At 46.8% G+C, this 24,447-nt stretch overlaps 1 protein-coding gene across 4 annotated transcripts in view; it reads left to right on the plus strand.

The window, feature by feature from the left end:
• The first annotated feature begins 8,976 nt into the window (after window positions 1–8,976).
• Rdl (Resistant to dieldrin) overlaps window positions 8,977–24,447 on the plus strand; it is a 228,955-nt gene continuing 213,484 nt past the window's right edge. For 2 of the 4 annotated variants that reach the window (XM_077663327.1, XM_077663325.1), the window contains exon 1: window positions 8,977–10,734. In XM_077663327.1, coding sequence (XP_077519453.1) covers window positions 10,631–10,734 — 104 coding nt within the window. In that variant the 5' untranslated portion in view covers window positions 8,977–10,630. The remainder of the gene's footprint in view (window positions 10,735–24,447) is intronic. The other 2 variants (XM_077663326.1, XM_077663324.1) reach the window with 1 other exon arrangement.

Genomic DNA, 24,447 nt, shown 5'->3' on the forward strand with positions numbered 1-24,447 from the left:
AACTGCATAGGTGAGTTGTTCAGCGCGCGTCCTCATGCACGCTGGAGGGTTCATTCAATCTCCATCTGAGTTAATGTCTAAAGTTAGTTACCTGCAGTCTGCTGCCGTTAGCTTTGATGGAGTCACCGTTGTGCGTTGAAAATACCAGCACGAGACTTAACCTCGGATATCCTACACATAATCAATTGGTTTTTAGAAAAAGCCTGCATCCCTTTGGTTGGAGGACAGGGGGAGAGAGAGAGAGAGAGAGAGAGAGAGAGAGAGAGAGAGAGAGAGAGAGAGAGAGAAGAGAGAGAACGAAAAAGGAAACGCAGGGAGGTTAACCAGATGTGAGTCTCCGGTTTGCTACCCTACACTGGGGATGGGGATAGGGGTTAGAAAGATGACAGAGAGGAAAACGCAAAAAAATAAAACAGACAAATAGACAGACAAATAGACAGATAAATAAGGACAGGGAAAATTGTGTTATGGCTAAGAGGTAAAATGATTTCATCTCGGCAATATTGGGCCCATTGCCATCACTTCAAATTTGGTAAAACTTCTTGAACGGGTGGTAGGCAGCTGCCTCACGAATCACCTTTTGAGTCTTCGTGCCTTCAGTGAAGCCCAGATTGGTTCCCGCCTTTGGTGTTCGATTTGGTCCGCCCATATAGCGTTGGAGATCCGAAAAGTGGTTGCAGTGAAGCAGAGGGAGGTATCAACCTAGCCACATTATGCAAAAGTTTACGACAACGACAAGCAGTGTGGTTTAATTCAGAAACTAACCGAGCTTCAATTTCCTTTATAACTCTTTGCATGGATAAGTGAATTGTTAAACGATAGATATTTCTTTAGCACTGATGGTAAACTAAATTTCAACGCGTTGCAAGCGTGTCTCAGTGCTCTGGATGTATGGCTGGACTGTCTAAAGTTGGTTTTAAATGCAAATAGAGGTGTCCTCCTTTTGCCATCCCCATCCCCTATTTACATCTCCTTGCTGTATGGCTCCAACTCAATCCCTAAGATCGACTCGGTAAAACACGAGGCCATTCTCTGCCATCCGCAGTTAGACTGGTGGTCACATATTAAGATCAATGTGCTGAGAGGTGAGCGTGCTGTTGGCAGGTTGGTGAGCATCAGCAACAAAAAAATTTGGTACACGTTGTCAAACTTCGCTTCTTCTTTATAAAACTTATGATGCCGCTTAGCTGCGTTCTCTCTTCGTATTGTCCAAGCTGGAAGCTTGAACCTCTCTCTTTTGAAGAGACGCGCTCTGCGCCTTTGTCTACCGGAGACCTATTAGCGTAGACGCAGACCGACTTACCGAACACTGGCTGCGCACGCGCAGTGGCATGCGTGCGGCCAGGCGGGGCCATTGTGCGTGCGCAGCCGTCATCCGGTAAGTCGGTATACGTCTAACTGGACTTCGCTACGCTTAATCTCTGTGCCATTGTGTACATCTCTGCACAACGACGCTCAACCCAAGAAAGGGGGCCCTCAACGATATTCGTGTAAAAAGACGAAGGAAAGTGGTGAAAATGAAGAGAAAGAATAGTGAGGGAGAAGAAGGGTAAGGGAAAGGAAGAAAATCGAAAAACGAGAGAAATATGCACGGAGAAAGTAAGAAAGGAAGAAGAAAGACGAAATAAGGAAAAAGAGGGAAAGATAGGAAGGAAGGAAGGAAGGAAGGAAGGAAGGAAGGAAGGAAGGAAGGAAGGAAGGAAGGAAGGAAGGAAGGAAGGAAGGAAGGAAGGAAGGAAGGAAGGAAGGAAAGAAAGCAGGAAGAAAGGAAGGAAGGAAGGAAGGAAGGAAGGAAGGAAGGAAGGAAGGAAGGAAGGAAGGAAGGAAGGAAGGAAGGAAGGAAGGAAGGAAGGAAGGAAGGAAGGAAGGAAGGAAAGAAGGCAGGAAGGAAAAATGGAAACAAAGCAGGAAGGAAAAAGGCTAACAAGGAAGGAAGGAAGGCAAGAAAGAAAGCAGGAAGGAAAGAGGGAAAGAAGGCAGGAAGGAAAGCGGAAAAAAGGCAGCAAGGAAAGAGGGAAACAAGGCGGGAATGGAGGAAGGAAGCAAGGTAGGAATGGAGGAAGGAAGCAAGGTAGGAATGAAGGAAGGAAGGAAGGAAAGAATGCAGGAAAAAAGGAAGGAAGGCAGGAAGGCAGGAAGGAAGGAAGGAAGGCAGGAAGTAAAGAAAGCAGGGAGGAAGGAAAGAAGGCAGGAAGGAAAGAAGAAAAGGAAAAGATTGCCCTTCATATGTAATTACTTTAATCAAGCAATTTGCTAAATTAGACGAGCTGTCCTTCTGGCCGGTGGTTCTAAGCAACTGCTATACTTTTGTGCGCAGCTTTTTGAAAGCATATGTGAGTTTTAGTGCGAAAGCACCCTAGCCACACTTCCCGAGTTTCAGTAGTGTGTGTCAGAAGCCTCTGAGTAGCAAGTGTAACTGACTCACTGGGTCAGTGGACACCTCAATCTCACTGTGAGCAGGCGGTGGAGTCCACCTACAATTTGGCGCACTCATGCGCAGCATAGTTTTCTCAAAACCAGCGCAAGCTTTAGAATCTGCTGATTTTTATAAAAGAAAAGGCGCATAACTGCACATACGGGTCAGTAGACACCTCAGTCGCGCGCTTTGAGGGACGTGGCGGTGGTGCCCACCTTCAAAAAGCCATGCTTTCGCACAATGCTTTGTGCTTAACAATGCTAAATAAACCGCAAGGATTTTTTATCATTAATGACTCTCAGAGTTTTGGGTAAGTTAAACAAGAGAGTAGTTGGTTTTTTTTACATCCTTTTACAACAGCACGAAAATGACAACAGCAAGCATGAGCATTAGTTTTCAACCGAATACCTCAGCAAGTGTTCGCAGATCGACTAAATTCCTGAAGATTGAAAAACGATGTCAACTTTATTCCCAAACCTGGCAAGGAAGAAACACCAACAACCTACGGCCCATCTCGCTGACGCGATTTGCGGGCAAGTGAATGTAAAGGATGGCACACTGCCGGCTCACTAATCATATGAATGACCGAGACATATTTTCTCACTTTTTCCTCAAGTAAGTAACCGCCGACGGACAGCCTCCACAAGCCATCCTAGTTCTCGACTTATAAAGGGGAGTTTGACAACAAAAAACGCGACAAGATTCTAGAACACCTGAAAGAAACCAGGTCTGGACGAAGGACGTACAATCACATCCGCAACTTTCGTCAAAACAGGACAATACACATAACCCTGGTGGACAAGATGTCGAATCCAAAACGCATGGGAGACTGGTGCACGCCACAAAGGGTCGTCTTTTCCCCCTCGTCTTCAACCTGTCGATGTGTAAACTACCTAAAAACTTATCTACATCAATTTAATTCGACACGCTGTCTGTGCCGATATCACAATATTGGAAACACACAAAAAAATATCTGACATGTGGAATCAAACCTCCAAGAAGCTTATACTACAGTCAAAATCATGCCGAAGAATGGGAGCCTCAAGTGTGTATTCAAAAAGATAGAATTCATTGTTTTCACCGCTAACGCGATGATGCGGCGCGCGACGCAAACATCGACGAAGCGCGTGTTCGAGAAATTTAAAACAACAATCTTTCGGCTTGACATCAACAGGCGAGGAGAAAAACCTTAAGAGTGGAATGCGATGGCATCAGATTTCACATTTGTCGCCCGGTGCTGTTGAAACCTCTGGGTGTGTTTCCATAACTTGCTCTGCAATTGCCTGTCCATCAATCACCATAATAGAGTAATTATTGTAGCGATAGCTTCACTACGCCAGCCACTTCGCGAGGTCAGCGTCAGCGTGGCTGCGCGCTGAGCCGTGGCGCCACCACTCCGCTAGCTGTGCGCATGCGCGGAGTGACGTCATAGCCCGCAGCTGGTGTTTTTGGACGCCTGGAAAACTTTTTTTTCAAAAATAAAACAATGTAATGTAATTGAACATAAGGATAGACATTTGCGTTCATTCACAAAAAAGAGTATGAGCAGCAAAATATTTGTACATATTTGGGAGAGACATATTGAATACATCAGTACTTTCTGTTTCTACAGCATTCAATAATCACGGAAGATTATACCGGAGTGTTTGTTGTCCATAGGCAGTGCGACATTTTGGAACTTTCCATCGTCTTGGAGTTCTGATGCTGTAGGTGGGATAATTAGGTTTTATTTCTGCTATTTCCCGTAAAAACTGGACTCTCTCGTTGGATACTTAAACGGTACTGCCTGCATAATTTGTATTTGTATATATTTTTTACTTTCAACAAATTAAGCGAAGAAAAGATATGTGAAGACGGTGCTCTGTATTCAACGTTCTCAATCATTCGTACTATATTTTTCTGTAGTCTTTCAAGCTTCAACATATTAGTTTTTGTTGTTGTTCCCCAGACTAAGTGAGAGTAGTTTAGGTGGGAGACAGAGAGAGCGTTGTAGACCATTAGTTTAACTTTTTTTTTTTTTGAAGAGCATAGCGGTTGCGATTTCAAATTCCAGTTATGCAGCTCAGTTTGCTTATTAGGCTGTTTGCATGATCATTTCATTGCAGATTGAAACAATTATTTATGCTTCTTTTATTGCCTGATGCGATATAGTGCTTTTTTTCTTTTCTCTTTCCAACAAAAAATTGTGACATTGTCTACTGCCCTACTCTGCTGCTATGTACACTTTAAGGGGGCGGAGGATTTCACAAGCCGCAAATGTACACCTTTCCCATCCGCCTCCTTCCACTTCTTTGTGGAAAATAAAGCTTGTATGTATGTATGTATGTATGTGTATATGTGTGTATATGTATGTGTGTGTATGTATGTATGTATGTATGTATGTATGTATGTATGTATGTGTGTGTGTGTGTGTGTGTGTATATGTATGTATGTATGTATGTATGTATGTATGTATGTATGTATGTATGTATGTATGTATGTATGTATGTATGTATGTATGTATGTGTGTGTGTGTGTGTGTGTGTGTGTGTGTATGTATGTATGTATGTATGTATGTATGTATGTATGTATGTATGTATGTATGTATGTATGTATGTATGTATGTATGTATGTATGTATGTATGTATGTATGTATGTATGTATGTATGTATGTATGTATGTATGTATGTATGTATGTATGTATGTATGTATGTATGTATGTATGTATGTATGTATGTATGTATGTATGTATGTATGTATGTATGTATGTATGTATGTATGTATGTATGTATGTATGTATGTATGTATGTATGTATGTATGTATGTATGTATGTATGTATGCGCGCTGCGCGCCTCGCCGCTGCGCCGACGGCGGAGCAGACGCCGCCCGCCTCGTCAGTTGTGCGCATGCACGGAGCGACGTCAGAGCACGCAGCTGATGCGGGCGCCGCGTGCCTACATTACGCTAGCATTTCGAACCTTCAGCGTGGCGGCGCCGTGGCCACCGTGGCAGCTGCCGGCGGTGCGGCGCGCCGGCGAAACCGTGTGGGGGAGCAGTGCAGAGGGGGGAGAGAGTGAATTCACGTCCAGAGACGAAGATGAAGGAACTCCCAAGGAAACGCAGCGGCGAAAGACTGACTTTGCGTTTCGAATTAACGAGTTCCACTCGGCCAGCTGTAGCTATCGCGTAACTCCAGGTTTAACCAGAGCTAAGCCACAGCCATTTTTTAGAATAATTGGTTAGAACTGCGAATAAAAAAAAACACATGCCGTTGGTGGGACCTGAACCCACGAACTCCGAATTTTGCATCTGGTCTACGGCGACGGCTGTATGAACTTCAGCTTTCGGGACTATTATGCCTAAATAGTGTAAGAGAACCTTGAGAGTGTTTACCAGCGCTACCCTGGTCCATAGCGGTGGACGTAGTACGTCCTGTATTAACGCCAGTGCCACGTAGTAACGTGATTGAACGGTGAGGGCGAAAGCTCTGTAAGAACCCTTTTATGCTACCTTTGGCATCAAACACCGGACGCGAAATTCGGAGGTCGTTGCACTTTGTGGTTGTTCTTCAGATTTCTAATCAATTATCTTTAAAATAATTCCTCTATTATTCTCCCATTGGTGAACAACAAAACAATATATATATATATATATATATATATATATATATATATATATATATATATATATATATATATATATATATATATATATATATATATATATATATATATATATATAACATCCCCTGTGCTCCTGTTTCATTGACTGTTGGCTTCCGTCATCCACTACAAAAACAGAACGACGAGTCCTAGAAAACTGGAGAGTAAATCCTGTAGAGGAAAATTCAAAGCCGCCCCCACCCAGCAAGCATGCACCCGGCAAAATCATGATGGACGTCTAAAGGACACAGCCACGCCTATTAGCTTGCCGTGGAATGAGGAGGAAGAGAGTCAGGCAGGTTCTTTCCGACTCTTCCACGCACCTCCCGACGAAGCCAGACCACCACGGAATGACGATTACAGCAGAATTTATTTACATTATGTACAAAATTGAGACACCTTTGCTGCCGTCAGGATGCGGCCTATCGTATCGACATCCACCATCTGTCTCCTAGTTGTTCTGCATTCCTCTCTCCTCGGTTCGGGGTCCTCTTTCCCAGCTTGCTGTGGTTCGCCCTCCCTTCCCCGTTGTTCCCTTTGCTATGCCCCTTGTGAAGGCAACATCTCGGCTGGTTCCCGGAACCCGGCAGCCGTTAAGGAGGCGCCGCCACTCTCAAGCGAAGCCCGTGGTCCTCTCAGTGACACCCCACTCCGGCGTACTTCGCAGGGGCCAGCATCTCGTCTCGGCCCTTCGCCGTCCTCCAGGCGCTGGCTGCCGCCTCCCCCCCTCACCCCCCACCCCTTTAAGGCTGCTCAGGTATGGTCTCCCATTCGTCGTCGCCTGAGGCGTGCGAACCTCCACACAAACACACCGCTCGTTTCACTGAAGTCCGGGGCGAGCCAACGGACGCGCCCGACAGAGAGTAATACCTCAACAGCTTTCGCTGAATGTCACCTTTCACAGTGGTAACCACGCTGTTATTCTTTAGTTACCATCTGCTGCAGCTTCTCGCGCCACGTGCATAACTCGTAGCCTCTCGCGCTGTGCTTTGGATATCTCCGTGTCATTATCTTTCATGCGTTCGATTTCCGCCGCGAATGACTGCGAATGCACTAAGGGAAAAGTGGCTTATAGCATCTTCCCTCTTTTGGAGGCCAGCCCTTACCACGCGGGTCGCCACGCAGCTCACTATGAAGAGCTAGAGAAGAAAGCGGCGGTGAAGGAAGGTACTATGGCTTGAAGGCGGCTACCACCATCTGTGAACCGTCCTATAATGCGCTGCGCTTCTTCTGCCTATTCTAAAGCGTGCTCTCGACGACGAGATGGGCTTGAATTTTAAGTTTCTCTTCTGTTACTTTCAGATAAAAGTATGGCATTAGTAGTGCGTAAATAAACGATGGTATTAGTATTTGAAAACAAAAAAAAAACAGATCGGCCTCATGAAAACTGGAGAGAAGAAAACATAGAATTAATGTAAAAGTGCCGAGTGCTCTGAGTTCTCAGTCTTCCCTGACAATTCTTAAACTTTCTTCTGCCGTTGTGATTGCGTCTACCCAGGCAACACTTTATTTCACTATCATGCCTAGGTAGTATACCATTCATTTTCTAGAAATGTCTGTTTCAGCGCAACACATTATTTGCTTGCGAGATGCGAGAACCGACGCAAAAAACAATGTGAAAAAAGGAAGGCATTCGAATTTTTGGGCTATTTAAAACGCAACCTTTGCAAATGTAGGCTAATGCGCTAGCGTCCAAAACACAAGTTTTAAGTCTTAGCTTTTTCTTTCCAATCGGAGATTTTATATGTTACTCATTCCACGAGGCAATATACAATTTAGGCTCTTTTGTTTGTAGATGCCATATTCATGGCTACATGAAGGCTGATGAGAGGCGGGAAAGACCTTTATAAACGAAACACGGACTCGAAATGCTGGATTGAGTGCCTATCGTCACCAGTTTCCACTGCACTTACGTGTTTTAGCTACTGTTCATACCATATAAACAAGCATGGAAGGAAGACAGGTTGCAAGTAAAACTCTTCTGCAGTCTGGACAGCTTTGCTGCAGTGATTTTTGGGTAAACCCGCTGTAGCGTAATTTAATACGTGGAGTATGGTGAAAGAAGTCGGAAGCGTGTCTTACTTACGCAGTCGTGCTCATGAAGCTAAGTTAGAACATAACTGACCATGCCTGTCGGCAGACAAGCTTCGCGGTACCAGAACGTTCTGCAAGGGAACAAACTTTGTTACTCAACTTTATTTGGACGTTTCCCTGCAAGAGCACAGGAGGATGAGGATGGACGGGACGAATCAATAGAGGGAACAGTTGGCTCGTCAAAATCAACGCTACTTTCTCAGCGGTTCTTAGTTCCTTCTTTTTTTTTCATTGTGAGTTCCAGTTGGAACCCTTTTAGCGTTGCTTACTTTTTTTGCTCTGCAGCTTGCGAAGGCAACCGGCACCAGCGTAGTCGAAGGGCAGGCCGAGAGCCGCACACAGTTTAAGATGAGTGCGATCCCGGGGAGAGTCGATTGAGCCGGAAGCGTAGGGAAGAGAAAGGCGCTAGTGCAGAATTAAGAAGTCAACTGGAACACCACTGCAAGTGGAAGCAAAGCTGGGTGTAAACAAGTGCAAGAATCGATGACCGGCAGACGACGACTGTGGAAGCGGGAGGAAAAGGGGCGGCATCCCGAAGCAGGCCTTGAAGAGGAAGGGGATGGCGGCGGCCGTTTCCCCTTTCGTCCCGCAAAAGAGCGGAGAGAGGTCCGAGCAATGGCGGCGGGGGGTTGCCACGCGCGCCCGGCGGGGGGCCAAAGGGGGAGACTTCCGCCGGACGGGGGCGCGTCAGTGGCGCGGCGGCGGTGGCGCCCGCTGCTCCTTGGGATCGATCGGCAGCTCCTCGGGCTGTCCGGCGCATGCGCCTCGTGAGGGCGAGAGTCCGAGCCACGCGAGGGAAAGGGACGTCTCGCCAGCGACGCTTCAGAAATCCTGCAGTGCCGGTATGCGACGGTCCAAGACCACCCGTCTTCGGGTGCTGCGGCCAGGGCCCTGCCAGAGACGAGCCGCAGGACTCTGAAGGGGAGTAGCCCGCCCAGCGAGAGAGCCCCCCCGCAGGACTTGGCGCCTTAGGTTCCCCCCTTTCCTTGTTTGTGTTTAGGGTTTTCCTTCCCCAGTCCCCGTCGGGCCTCCGTCGCCAAACTTGCGTTGCTCCCTTCTTCCCCCGCACGCTCGGGCTCCATCTTCAGGCCGTCATCCTCCGGGGCCTCGCCTCCCGCTGCCTCTGCTGCTGCTGGTGCTCAGTGCGCGTGGCCCGCTCTTGCCCCCTGAGTTGCCTTCTGTTTGCGTCCTCCTGGTCGGTTCCGTTCTCATCCCCGTAGGCCCTCTCACGCCCGCCGGGAAGCCCGAGAGCAGCGCACGCCCCCCGCTTTTCACCTGGCTTCGTACGTTGTTCGGTTCGTTGCGTTTTAAGACTTGGTTCGCAAGGCTCGGCAGTCTGCTCAGTTGTTCCGGCCGCTATACTCTTTCCCTCCCCGCACCCTGCCCTGCCGTACAGTCGGCGCCATAAGTGACAATCACCCTCCAACCGGTGGTCTCTGCCGAGGCTGAGCGAAAGCCGGCGCCTCGGGGCTCTCTTGCACACGAATCGGCTGCGGTGCAGCGCGCGGGACGCTCCTCCGCACAGGGACTCTCGCCTCCAGGTCGGGCAGAGCCGAAGCCGGGACTCGCCGCTCCGCCAGCGTCGACCGCGCGCCGTGTCATGTGATCGCGCCCCGGGCCGTCCGCAACAGGCGTGACATCTCGCCGCTCGACGCCAGCAGCGTGACCACGACGCAGGACGCGCAGGAAGACGGCGGCGAGGACGACGGAGGCGGCCTGACCGACGACCAGCGAACCACTCGCGAGGGCGCCATGCCGCAGACCGGGGTCGCCTGAGAAGGCCCCGCCACGGACTAGGTGCGCACAGCGCCTCCATCGAGCAAGCCGAACGTTCCGACCCGCGCAGCCGACGGAATTCGAAACAAAGACCCTGTCCACGAAGCAACGCCGCGCCTCTGAGCTGCGCGACGCGCACCCAAGAAGAGTAGGAGGAAGAAGAAGGCCTCACCCTTGTTTCCCTTGGTAAACCGTGAAGGGCTCCAACCGGACCCAAGCTGCGCACGGCACACGCACCCCCATCTTTCGAGACCCTCTCTTTATCGCTTGGTTCGGGGACGCGCGAGTCCCACCCGTTTCGAAGTGCACCCTCTCGCTGTCTCTCCAGGAAGTGATCGGCGACCGGCCGTCGCCGACCGCTTTCTCTTCTGATCCCCGTCTTTTGCAAACCTCACCGTTTTCTCGAAGAATCCAAGTTCACTGGCTTTCGTGCTTGCGACAGAGCAGAGTCATCCCCCTCGCACTCGCAAGAAGAGAGAAGCCCAAGCTGAGCCGCAGATGTTTACGTCCAGCCCGGTCGCTGAAGGTGTCTTGACCGCCAAATCCTGCAAACCGCACACGCTGAGCGCATTCTCTATCTGAGTGACGCGCTCCCAAAGAAAGCGCAGCCGCACGCGAGGGACCTTTCAACTTGAGCACGCGTCTCCGGAAGATTTTTCTTGCACAGCGAAAGTTTCACACGCAGGCTGACGGTTTTTTGAGATGAGACAAGCGATGGCGTTCGGTTGCTGGTCCTTCGTTCTCTTCGTGGCCGTCGCTGTCACCAGTGCCGGTCGGGATAATGGTCCAGCCCCCCTGCAGCCGGGGTGAGTGCCTCCTCTCCACGCCACCTCGTGGCAGCGCGTAACGCATCAGGGCTGCATGCTGTGCCACTGCAAAGAAAAAGTCAGCTATGCATTATAAGGAACGGGCCCTAACAAAACTAGTGGGCACGATGCTTCGCGGAAGCATGTCCAGGAATAGCCAAGGCAGTACAAACTAAGCTACTTTTCGCCCGAGACACTCTTGACGTAAGCGTCACCCATATTTGCCGAACTACTCAGATTTTTTATCAGGTAACAGTCACTTCCTCACCAGCATAGTGTAGCTACGATTGCCCAAATAATCTCTCCTAACTTTGTGAAAGGCAATTTACAATAGAGGTGTTCTGTTATTCACAGCTCTGGCAAAGTGAAAGTTGCGGCAAACGCCTCCCGGGCGCCGCCATGGAATGTCAGGCTAGGAAATCATATTACATGCAGCATGAAAGACGTGTACAATGCGGAAGCCCCTAAACTGGAAGTTACCCCCATGATATGGGGGGGGGGGGTAAAAACCGCCAGCACCCGCAATGATAGGATAGTACAGCAATACTAGCTCCTCGTTCCACTTGCGATGATGACGACTGACGATGATGACGATGATCACGAGTGCTGAAGACCCGGCACTGCGAATAGCCAGAGGCGACGTTGCTCTGCCTACCTTCCAGTAAATGTGGTTTTAATGTAACTAAGCAGTTTAGAACAAAGTACATTTCTGGGTATAAAGAACAGACATGACAAGTCTTTGAAGCGTTGCACATCTAGGTATTGCATATCAATCTTTAGCAGATAAGTACTTTAAAGGTGTCTTGTTTTAACGTGCGTTATAGGGCGCTTCACGAAGATGCTGGTCAAATAATGTTCCTTGCCTTTTCAATTTCTACACAAACTTCAATGAGCACGTTCTTTTCTTCTTGCATGCCATGAAAGTGTTGGGATTGCCGTCTTCTAGAGCACGCTGTGATGAGGCCTACTGGATGATACGCAGGATAACGATGTTTCAGGCCCCGTGCACAGTTATTGTCACAGATTACGCGCTTATTGCTCCAAGTAAACCCCGAATAAGGTGCGGAGTCGGCGCTGGAACGTCTGTCCTCTCTAGAGCCTTAGGCAGGTGCACCTTTTTCACTCTCTTCCTCTCTCTGAAACGGCAGAAGGCAGAAAAAACGTTAATGTGCACTAACAAGACATTGTGTGTGAGTTAGGGCACACAGATAAAAATATTACAGCAATTCTAAACGCTACCATATGAGACTCATAAACGACGCAGCTATATCGTTGTAATACGACACTGCTTTCTTGTGCGTTTCATCTCTACGTCAAATATTTCTCCCAGTTTCAGAGTCTCTTTCCTCACGGCAAGTGAAAAACGAAGAGCGCATTCCAGGTGTGACGTGCTGTCTCAGAGCGAAACTTGTGTTGAGGACTGAAATATCACAATTTTCAGCGAAAGAAGGAATGTTACTCAGAGTTTCTAGAGTTCCATTGGACCATCGCAGAAAAAAAAGCGGTGTTAATTGCTTCTTTAACCACACTATGTGCGGAAACATTTGACAGTAGACGAATTAAGTCTTTTGGTTCTTCTCTGGCATTTAATTACGAAATGAGCTGCATAATGGACGCACCTGAGAAGCCGCACAGACGTATGCTTCTGCAGTGCCGATATTCTTTTTCCTTGTCGCGTTCCGCAGCGCCTGCCCTGCGTTTAATGGTTTTCACGTTTCATAAAGTTGCTACGGCGTTGTCAAGTTCTTCGTCGATCCTTACAAAGGCTGCTTTTCATAGCAACGATTGGAAGCCTTGCGACAAATGAGAGACAGCACTCCTTCCTGTTTCTTTTTTAGCAAGCCTGCTCGTCTTAATCAGCACAAAAACTACATTTCGAGAACTCATGCGTTGACGTCTACGAAATGCCGGAACATGGTTGCGGAACCGTACACTTTCTATATTCTAGTTTACAGAAATATCACAAACCTTGCAATACGTTCTTTGTCAGTTATGTCAGCACACTTCCGACCATTCATCGAGTTAGACTTTATTTACGGGCACTTCCCGCCTTTTTTCTACTTTTCATTGGCTCATTCTTGCAACACGTTTTCAGCATCTGCGCCATTTCTTTAGCAAGCTTTCTTTCATGGCTAATCACACAAACTTATCGCATACGCCATCTTCTTTTCTAGTACAGCTGGCAGAGAGAGAATTTCCTCGATGTAAATACTATTCCTTAAGCAAGCGTCTGTCTGGTGCATTTACGTACGTTCCTGTCGTTATCAGACGCTGCTTTCAATTCAACGTTGTGTAAGTTTTCCACGCGGATAAAAGCAGTTCCTGTCATCCGTGCTTATGTAAATGCCGCCCGAAGGAGCACGTTGCGAAATAGTTCCCAAATATTTTTAGCTATTCGCGATCACCATCCTAGCTTAAAGTATTTTGTAAATGCCCTCCCGGACATTCTGAAACTTGCTACTGAGCATAAATCATCAAGAGAACGCATGGAGCAGCTTACACACTATTGAGAAAGCAGCAGGCCGAAAGTGCGCATGCGCAGAAGGGTTGCTTTCAGGATTGTACTTCTGAGTGCATCTAACCCACAGTTTTGTATTTAAGGCTAGTTCTTGCGCACGCTTACGCGACTTTTGAATTTGCATTACTCTAAGGGCAACAAATAGCGGCAACTTTCATCATTGTTGATATCCTTTAGCCACTTCTGCTTCCTTCGCGTAGGGTAAGATGTGGGTTTGAAAGATGCTGCTTCTGTTTCATTCCTTTTTAAGGCAATAAATGGCTTGGTCGTCAGAAGCACTGGTTTTCCGATATCGGCTGAAAAGTTTGTTTTGAAATATAACCATTTTTTTCAAGGTCATCTGTGTTGAACTTTTCCCACAGAGCAAATTATCAGCCTACCTGCACATTGCCTGTGCACTGCCATTGGAGGAGCGCATTACTACTAGAAAATAATGTGTAAATGCTTCCCATTATGTTAACAACTAGTTTATTGCTCTCAAACAAAATTTGCATGAGTGGACGCCATTTGCAGTTGCCTACAACGAGAAGTGTCTTGCGCAGTCCTTAACCTGAAGTGTTTACACGCTATTCAAGACTTTAGCGTTGTGTGTACTTGCAAGGAAATATCTTCCTGAGAAGAGATAACGCGCTACAATTTTGCAGACCAATGTGACCCCTTTACATTACTAAGGCACCGATAACGTTCCCCTATCGCGAATTGCAACAGACCATTCCTCGTTCCGTCTTCTTCTAAGAAGCCGGTACGCTAAACAGCCGATAGCGAATATTAAACCCCTAGAAAAACTTGCCGGCCATGTAGGCCCTTCACCACGGACAAACGCATCAGAACTGTTATTGCCCACCAACGAGTGTATTCGCGCTTTTCGGGCAGTTTATTTTTATTCCGCCATAAAAGAGGGCCGTGATGACGCTCCTTTGCTCCTTCTTTCTTTGCAAATCAAATTGAGCTTTTAAAGCCAAGCCTTCATGCCACACTCCAGCTCTCCTCGATGCCTAACGCTAACGTCGAGCATACTGAAAGTAATCGCAGCCTCGCGCCGAGAAGAATCGTTCGGTTCTTGGCCTCACAAGCACGAGTTCGGTTTGGAAAAAGGAAAGGCGGTGTAGCTGACAGACCATCTTGGGGCAGCTCCGTGGGAGGTGTGAAAGACGCAGTGCACATAATAAGCACCGCGAAAGCAGCAGCATATTCTGAACACGTGGTAGACACCCCAAGAAGCGCGGAACGAAGTATCGAAGCGAAGGTGGTAAAAAGAGGAAGTAACCAGGTGTGACATTCCAGCGGCAGCGAGAAGCTCCGGACAGACAGTGGCTATAAATAGCGTGCACGCGCTGTGAGCCGCTAACGCGAGGCGCGTGCGTCGTTGCCCCAATCCACGCTGTCGTCACCGCTTCTCTCCTGGCCACGCTGCGGTCGCAGGTGGCGGCTCGCAATTAAGGGACGCTTAACACAATACTCCGCGCACCGACTTCACACCGCGAATGAGGGAACGCGATGCCGCCAGTGCGCGCCAAGCGGCGTCTACGCGAACATCATCGACCATTCGTCCCCCCCCCCCCCCCCCCCCCCGACACGTCTTTCTCCACGCCTCTTGCTTAGTGTCCTTCTACACGTTTTCTAGCCGTTGCCGCCGGCTCTTTTTTTTTTGTACCTACCGTACCTTCTTCCTACGTCTTTTCATAGACGCACGCTCTAGCCATAACACGTGTCCAAACTCGATTACGGCAGTGAAATTTATAGCCTGCTTACCAAGACAGGCCCTATTTAAATGCTTGCTGTCTAAACTTACTTTCGTGTCGCCGTTGTTCAAACATAACGCTCAAGGCGCATTGGTGACTTTATGAAACGCATTTCATGACAGGTGGCGTAGATTAACTTTTGGTTACCCAACAAGCGCAAGTTTTCGACAAAATGTTGCTGTGCAAACATTTTTTTTTAATCGGCCGGGTTGCATTTTGAGGTGGCAGGAATCTTCAGACAACTTATTGGCAAACACAGTTATTTTGATTACATTTTCTTTTTTTTCGATTTCACTATGACATGATCGTTCATCTGGTAGTCGCTATTGCTCGAATCCCACGATCTCTATACGCTTGTGGCCTCTATATCAGGACTAGCTACGTCAACATTCTAGCAGTGAGCACAACTGCGCATAAAAATACGCATGCTGTCGCATGCGTGGATTTCCGGGCTATTGAGTGGGGATTGAATGCTTCATGCTAGCGTTATTGTTTAAATACTTCGTGTCACTGCTTTTAGACATGTGTTTTAACAACTATCGAGGCTCAATGTCGCGAGTTGACAGGCTTATGGTTAACTTCTTCTGGAGAGAGCAATGGCATTTAACGAATTTTAAATGTAGTTCTCGTGGGAACTGCCAGGAGAAACCTACCGTGTTTGCAACTTTTCGAGCATGCTTCCAATTAGCGTCATGAAGAAATAGAAGGTTCATAATGAAAGGGTTCAGAATACAGTGGAACCTCTATATTTTTTTCATGGACTTGCGAACGTATCTTCCAATATTCATTTAAACAGAAGCGTCTAATTCTTGCTTTTTTTTTGAAGTTCCAGCCTCAATAAAGCGCTTATTCGCCTTCTTTAATGACACGTATGCAATTAAAGTTTCATCTGGCAGTAGCACTTTCGCATGCGCTTTTCTTTGGCAAAATGTGGGAACATTTCATGTTTTACGCATGTCTTCGGCTTGTTACCTAACTGCAGCTATTCATCAGAAAAAGGTATGAGTGGAAAATATACGCCCTTATCTAATTCTACGAAATGTTTACTGGCCTATCGTGATCTTCTTAAGGGCTGGAGACTGACATTTCACTCCTCTGAAAAGTATTCGCCATGAGAACTGCCAAAAGACACCTGCCGTTCTTGCCACTTCTGGAACATGCGTTCAAGTACTTCTTCACGGCGTCCATGAATTGCCATATTCCCTGCACGCCATTTTCGATTATTTGTAATGTCCTGCTCTTCGAACGATACTTCAGCAGGGCTGTTTGCCCCAGCTCTAAAAATCGGAGGCGAACACTGCACACTGTTCCGTATAATAGTGTCTCAGAGTGCTGACGCCAACAAAACTGATGACTCATGTGTGAGCAGTGTGGTGCCCTTTCGCAAGCAGCTTTATGAAGAGCTAAGTCTAGAGCAATAGAGATTAGAATTATTACTTGACACTTTCCATGCAAGCCTTGTATGATTCGTACAAAAGGTACTACCACAAAGAACTTTTAGAATTCCACAATAAGCTGCTGCGTTTCTGAGAAAATACGTAATTAGGTTTTAGTCATAAATAGCGACTAAATTCTCTTACTTTCCTCGTTACACGGCAATAGCAAATTAGAGGAATTGCGAGTCGCAGGAAGCTTACTGACCCGTGAGTCCACACCGATGCTAGCCTGAGCATGCGTGCTTTTTCAGTCTACCGGAAATATGGTATTACATATGGTATTACATCTGACGCAATCGTGGATCCTACATTGTCTTTCATTTCAATTACTCACATCTTTATTTCATGGATTTTTTTGTTTGCTTTACGAACAGCAGGCGTACAGTTTTGCGGCTTGATTTTATCCTGCTATATTTAGCTAAGAATATAGGTGAAATCCTGACCACTCCGTATAAACGTGCTTCAACTTTACGTCTGAACTTTATGTCTGAAACATGATCCACGTTACGTCTGACAGCACCCTTATTTTCTTTTTCATCCATCTTTCCACAACGGCCATCCTTACTTCTCTGTAAAGGTGCACCCCCGCAGGCATGTTTGCATTTGAGGAAGCCTACATGCTACTTGAAGGGTGCTATCAAATCGCACATTTTCATAACCTTAAGAGATGCTCTTGTCGTACATAGCTTGTATGTCAAGAGCAGAAATATAAGCGGATAGTCAAATACAACCAGCAACGAAAGAACATGCGCTTTTCATAAACACGTCGATAGGACTCCTCGTCCATGAAATCAAGAAACCCTTCCGCTTTTTCCTATACATTTCAAATGACACTAACAGTGATGTGTGGGATACGCCGGATTCTCAAGTATCACACTTCTTGGAAGATGCCGAGAAAACACCTTTAGCTGACCAACCCAGCTTTGGCGGGCAGTTGACTAACGATATGTCTTTTGTTGAGGTACCCGGGCACTGCCCGCTGCAAAGCAAGGAGTAACGAGCTCGGCGTTCCTTGGGTTTCACATGTCTGCCATGTCGTAGGCTACTTATGTTTGGCGAAGAAAAGAGCAAGTGTCAGTTGGCACCTCGCTCGGGGTGGACACCTGAATCGTACCGTGAGGCAAGAGATGACGACTGAAATGAAAAGCAAAGAGGGAGAGAGCAGTGGTAGGTCATGACGAGGTGTGGAAGCGCAAAAACAAAAGGACACAGCAGAGAAATAGACGAGATAACGCTCGTCCCATCCACTTGTCTGCTGTGTCCTTGTGTTCTCGCGCTTCCACACAAGGACAGGGTGCTGCTACCTGGGACAAAAAATGCGCGTCGCTTACGCTCTGCTCCGTAACGCGCCATAGTGAGCGGAAGCGCAGGGGGCGCTGCTGAACGGCAGCAGGTGCGCCGCGATCGGCGGATTCGTGTAACCGTTGTTCATAGGGAGGCGCACCACCCTGCTGTCTGCCGCACACATAGCGTTCGGCCGTAGCACTCAGTTTAAACACGGTCAGATATGCCGCATGGAAGTCTCCATGCAGGCACACAGAGGTCTCGCTGTAACCGCAGTCCGTCGCACAGCAATGAGGAGAGGCCGAACGCAATCGCACGAATTTCACGCCGTCACTTATTTACCAGCGGCGGCGACCCACTGGCGTTCATCGGCGCAGCTTCTTGTTGGCCTCTTCGACGCTCTAGCGGCGGCGCCGACGTGTGGCATCCGCATGCAACAGCTTTTCCTGCGATCTCAGCAGCGGCCGTCGACGGTCGTGCCTGCTACGAACCCTCCCGCGGCCGCTTGCGACGATAACGAGTAGCGGAGGCTTGCAACTGGCGGCGACGCTCGGTCTTGCTCCGACGGCGATCAGCGTCACGTTTGGCAGCGCTCAGGGCAGGATTTGCACTGTGCCGTGGCGTGCAGTGTCGCTGTTGAGTGCGGCGACGAGCGAGAGCCGCCTTCGCTGTTGCGGCCGTTCATCTGCCAAGGGACTCTTCGAGAAACCACTGTGGCGATTGACCACGCCTTGCATAGTTTTGTCACCTTATTTTAAGTGTGCGAAACAGTGTGGTGAAGATACGGGTGGCTCCATTGTGGAGTGCCTCCCATAAAGGCCTTTAGCTATAAAACTGCGCCGGTAACCAGCTCTTTGCCTCTATGTGCGCTTATGATGCATGCGAACATATCGCGCAAAAAGAGCCAGGAAGCACTTTCTTAGGTGCGTTTGTTGCTATGCATCATCATCATCATCATTATCATCATCATCATCATCATGATCCTGACTACACCCACTGCAAGATGGAGGCCTCTCAAATATCTCCCCAATTAACGCTCCCCTGTGCAAGCTACGGCCACCCTATCCCCGCAAGCTTCTTAATCTCATCCACCCGCCTTATTTCCTGCCGCCCAGTGCTACGGTTCCCTTCCCTCGGAATCCAGTCTGTCACATTGAACGTCCATCTGTTATCTTGACATCGCATCAGATTCGAAGATTAGTCCATAGCTCAATAAGCTGATTCGTCGTAGGCCTTCAAATCAATAGCAATCTAACATTGGAGGCGGTGCTGTCTAATTTTGAAGTGTGCTGCCCGTATTCCTCACTCTGACTATATAGTTTACACACCACGAACAACTGGTATCAACGCGAATGCGTAAAAGGCCCCGTTAAGCAGAAAATCCGGTGTCGGCTTTGTCGGCATCGACGTTTTGAGCGAAAAATCATGGTATGACTCTGACAGGTGGTGCCCAGAGAGCAGCCTAGGAAGCACGTTGGCCACCTAGGTCGTGTGACCTTACGGTGTCATCACAACCTACTCAGCGGTTAGTAAGCAAACTGCCCACCGTGGCAGGTATCAGTTAAATTAATGATTGACCGCTCGGGAAGAGCAACGTGCGTCGCACAAGGCCCACCGCTGGGAGCACCTGATACTGCAGGGCAGTGGCGCATCGCTTAACTGCTTAGCCACTGCGCCAGGAGGGGTGTGAAGACTGCCAAGGATCTATGAATGCAAAGTAGAGAATGGTCATCTACATAAATGAAAATTAATCCATTACTCTATAGGGCAATACCTTTGTAGGGGGCTAGTTGGTTGTTCATACTGAGACTGGGGAGCGTTACAGTCAAGACAAGGAGACAACGCCACATAACACCACATATTGCGCTCGTGTATCGTGGTGTACTTATGTGTTGTCCACTTGTCTTGATTGTAGCACTCCCCAGTCTCAGTGCAATACCGTTAAGGCGGCGCTTAAGCGTCCCCTCCAATTTTTTTCACATAATTGTATTTTTCACTGGTTCTTACACCTGACATTGAATCAAGAGCGTCCTTAGCGTCAGTGATTCAGAACAGCTGTTTCGAGCAGCTCTGGATAAATGAATGAAAAGCTTTTACTGCTCAGTAGAGGTCTCAGCGAGTTGCGTGGGTAGAGCCCCTAATGCAGAGCCCCTGCGGCTGCTGCGACGATACGAGCCCGGTCGATCAGTCTATGTTGGTCTTCCACGTGACCGCTAGACAGCGTTGTCTCAGGCCGCATGTCATGTGATAGAAGGTTGGTCGATCCCCGCACCGAAGGCAGGTGTCCCAGTACTGAAGGTTGAATTTTGTAGCAGTCAAACGGTAAATCTCTGAATTTAGTCCCAAAAAATTTAAAGGCGTTGGCAACACAGCTCCTCTCCGAAAGGACGAAAGTTTGGTCTAAAAGGACGCATTGAGTGCTGTCAATGCTAGGTGCTGTAATGGATCACAGTGATGAATGCTCATAGACTGCGCCGCGGTCAATATCTACTATACCAAAGCATAGGTCAGCGGTGCAGATAAAGGAGGAGTCAAGATAAGTAAAAAAAGTGACACCGTATTTTTGTTTTTACATTGCACGGTTTCACCTACCCCTATTTGCAACTGGTATCAGTATCTCTACAAGGCTGCAGCCCCTTAATCACTACAAACAACCACGCTGCATGTTGAAAGAGAGGGCCCCCCATTTCCAGACAATTACAGTTGACACGTTTACCCATAACTAACACAAATTGATTAATAGGTGACGAGTGGAGGTGGCATCCAGCTTTACTGTTAAACGCACACGTCACGTGAAGGACAATTATTTTTTTCTTTCATGGACGGAAAACTGACAAATTTTTCCCCAATTTTTTTTTTTCTGAGATGGACACTTTTGTTTCGGTTCCGAGGCTATTATTACGGCTTACTTTGGGACTAGCCTTACAGGATGACCAAAATTAGACCTTCACGTTTGTTTTAAAAAACAAAATGTTTCTTTTACACCAAAGGCGTTCCTGCATGCGTGCTTTGTGAATTTGAGGACACGAACTGAGATAATATTTGTTTCTGAGTCTTCTAATTAACTTTCATCAATTTAAAAACCTTTTAGTCATCTCATTAGCGTGCATATTTATATTGGGAATTGAGAGGCAGTCTTAATCCTAGGCTGTCCAATTTTGTAGACTTCTCGTAACACGACCATGTTCCGAGATAACTACTCCAAATATCAAACTTTATTCCCCTAATAACGCATGCAAAGCCAAGAGGACGGGCGGAACACTCCTCCCAGTTTGACGCAGCTGTTACTAGTGGAGTTTATTCTGCTATTCTGCATGGTTTAGAAAAACAGCAGAAGCTGATATTTGTGCTTGCTCCACTTTCATTCAGCCAGCGAACTCAAAGAAACGCTACTCATAACCCCTGTCATATTTAGAGGAGTTCTGCAAAAACTTTTCTGTTAAATTTTGCGCACGTTAGCTTCACAAGGGCTTGTTTGTTCTTGGCCAGATTTAGTCAGTAATGTACAAAACTTTCAGAAAGTTGCCTCTGCTAATTGCCGTTTTTGTTAGCTCTTCATAACTTTTTATCCTAAACAGACGTAGAAGAGGCTACAGATGGCGCTGTAGCAAAATAAAAGATGAATAATATGATCTGTAAAAATAGTGCAGAAATTGTCATGACGTAAATTTCGTAGTGATCTGCTTGAGATGCACTTCAAACGCTTTGAGGAGAAATATATTCCGAGACACTACTTAAAAGACGTAGCGTTAAGCGAGCTATTCAGCCTCTTTGGCCCGGTCATAATGATGTATGAAATTTGTACGTGTTTTAAAGAATATTAAATTTGTGGACAAATTTCTAACAACTGTATATTCCTCTGCCCTAATTCAGCTTGCATGGAATGTTATCTTCGAGAAAGAGGAAATTTATTTTGTCAATAAGAAGGCGGTCTACTTTCGTGTGTGCCTATTTAGAACATGATTGTCGACTACAGAAGGAATCGACAACACCTAAATCAATGCAATCTCCTTTCTTCGTTCCAACTTGGCTATTGGCCTCCCCTTATACACCTTTCCCGGCACTTCTCGCAAAGTGAGTGTTAGCGAATTTATTGTGATCAGTTTTGTGTTTTGTTTTCCTTAAGTGAGTGACTACGCGGTTGATTAGCTCGAGAGTTGGTATGCAAAAATCATCCTGCAGCATCTGCGTGTAAAGATTGTGAGGCGCATTTGAGTATCACCGCCAACAGCTGTCTCTGCATCACGACTAGTCTGAGTGCTGAGTGATATAGGTTCGCCTGCTCGCAGACGCAATAATCCCACCCAACTTCCTTCCAACCACGTCTGCACTGATCATCAAAACTTAAAGGTGGCTGCGGGATTGGCGCAACTACTGAAACTTTGGTAATTTAATTTGATTGGGTTAAGTAATTGCCGCAGAAGAGAAGCATGCCGGTGCCGGGCGGTAACGAACGTGTGCTCGAGGCTCGTTCTTGAGCCGTCGTAAAAATCAGGCCGGCGTCTTGGCACGCCGCTGCCAGAGTCGTAAAGGGAAGTCGTCTGGCAACTACGTGCTTGGACGGCGGCCTTCGCAGAGGTGTGCGGTAGGGAAGCATTCCATGCTGGCGTAATCAAGCATTTTCGTTTACGACTGACGAACCACGCGAGCATGATGGTTGCGTTTTTTTTTTAAAGCTTTCTTTCACTGCGCCTCTGGACTTTCCTTGTGCCTAAACAGTTTGAGGCTTGTACGACAGCTGTTCTGCTTTCTTTGTTTTGTAGGGGCCTCGCAAATGTTTTTTTTTTGTCTGCCCTTTGCCTTCCATGTTTGGTCTCATCGTGTCCTCCAACATATTTGGGGAAATTTAAGTTTGAGAACCCACGAATTTAAGCACAGCTGCACAATTTTCTCTTGCGGCTCATGACTGACTGCGTTTGTTTCTTGGCTCTGTAGCAATGCTTTCTTTTCCCCTAGGGCTTTGTCATGCCTTTCTTAAAACGATATGCAACGGGAGGAGTCAATTAGAGACCGCTGATACCCTGCTGGCTGATGAGCGGCGCAAAATGCTTTTTAACGAAATTACCTTAAGAATGGCTGTAATCCTTTTCCAAAAATTTCGGTTTTATTAACGTAATTTATATGAAATGTACAGGTATTTGAATTATGTTCCAAAGAGCATTGTTCGGATATCTGGGTTATTCGCATTATTTGTATTGATAATATTGTTACGGTGAATTCTCCACAAACAATTGTGCAGCGCAGAGAGGTATTCTACGACCTGGGGCTTTGATGATGGTGATGATGATGTCCTCAGGCTTAATGGCACATTGAACGCTCTCGAACACACTCAGCGTCATTGTCTTCAAGAGAACCGATATTCACTTGTCAGCGGTTGACAATATACAGCAGAAGAGCTTTGATATAACGAAGTAAAAGATATGGCTTGTTATCAAGTACATTTTGTAAGAACTCATCCCACGCTGTATGAACTCATGTTGAAGTAAATGTTTATCGCTCACATATCACTGGTGTCTAAATCTGCAGGTCTCTAGCCTACTGTAGTTGCCTATACCTTCAAGTCATTCAGGGTGCAACGCATTCCAGAGGAGCGAGACTCAGGACGGCAGTTGGAATTTGCGCGCATATAATTCCAAGAGAGAACGGCTTTATGCCACTATTCTAATGACATGGCAACTTACAACCCGACAACGACAGCTGCGAAAGATGTTCAGTCGTGTCCTTCTTACCATTAGCTTCAAATTTATGCAGCGAGAGACACAATCACAAACACGATTAGCTTGGTCTGTTGCGAGTATAAAACGTTCCGAGCCATTTACAGCAAGGAACGGACAAAGCCGGCAAATGTTTGACACTGCATTCTGAAGCGTATACGTTTTATATATATATATATATATATATATATATATATATATATATATATATATATATATATATATATATATATATATATATATATATATATATATATATATATATATATATATATATTGAGAAGCGTCATTTATTCAAGCGCTTTCAGAACTACTGTCAACATCTCTGCATTGGGCACGGTGCAGAACTATTTAGATGTGCTCGTCCCCATTGCATGTATCCCCAAGCACAGTACCTTGGGCCGTTGTATGTTGACGTCTTGGAAGCATGGTTCCTGATGGATGAATCGACTACCACTTTCTTTGGACGACACAGCTGCTTTCACTGGAAGCAGACCTCTTGAAGGGTTCAAAATACTGAAAAATTAAACCCGAATCTCGCCACCTTCAGGCATTTCCGCAAGAAAACTGCGGTGACAACCAGAGCATTTTTTTTGTTAGAGGGAACAAAAACGGAGGATAGACTCCTGAATAATAAGCTACATTATTATAGCTACTGCTATTGTGATTTTATCTATCAGGGAGCACAAGATAACTAAACATAGAAAATTGAGCGAACTAAACCATCTACACTCAATGTCTTCACCGGCGAGACTCGTTTGATCGGAGTTTGCCTCGTTTGAATCAGATGTCTACTTTGTTTCCGAATTATCGAAAGCCTGCTTCACTGCCGCACGAGCATCAGCAGAATCGCGAATTGCTCAATCGTCAGATATTCGCAGGAGCGAAAACCCATTCGAGATGTTGTCAGTGTTTTGCTAACGCAATCAGAGCCGTGTGCAGGGTAGTGACCAGCGATTCCCCGTGCGCGTCTTTTCTTCGTTTGCACTTAGAAATTGCACCTTAGCCTGTTTCAAAAT

Source organism: Amblyomma americanum, chromosome 4 (assembly GCF_052857255.1).
Source record: "Amblyomma americanum isolate KBUSLIRL-KWMA chromosome 4, ASM5285725v1, whole genome shotgun sequence".
Lineage (NCBI taxonomy): Eukaryota > Metazoa > Arthropoda > Arachnida > Ixodida > Ixodidae > Amblyomma > Amblyomma americanum.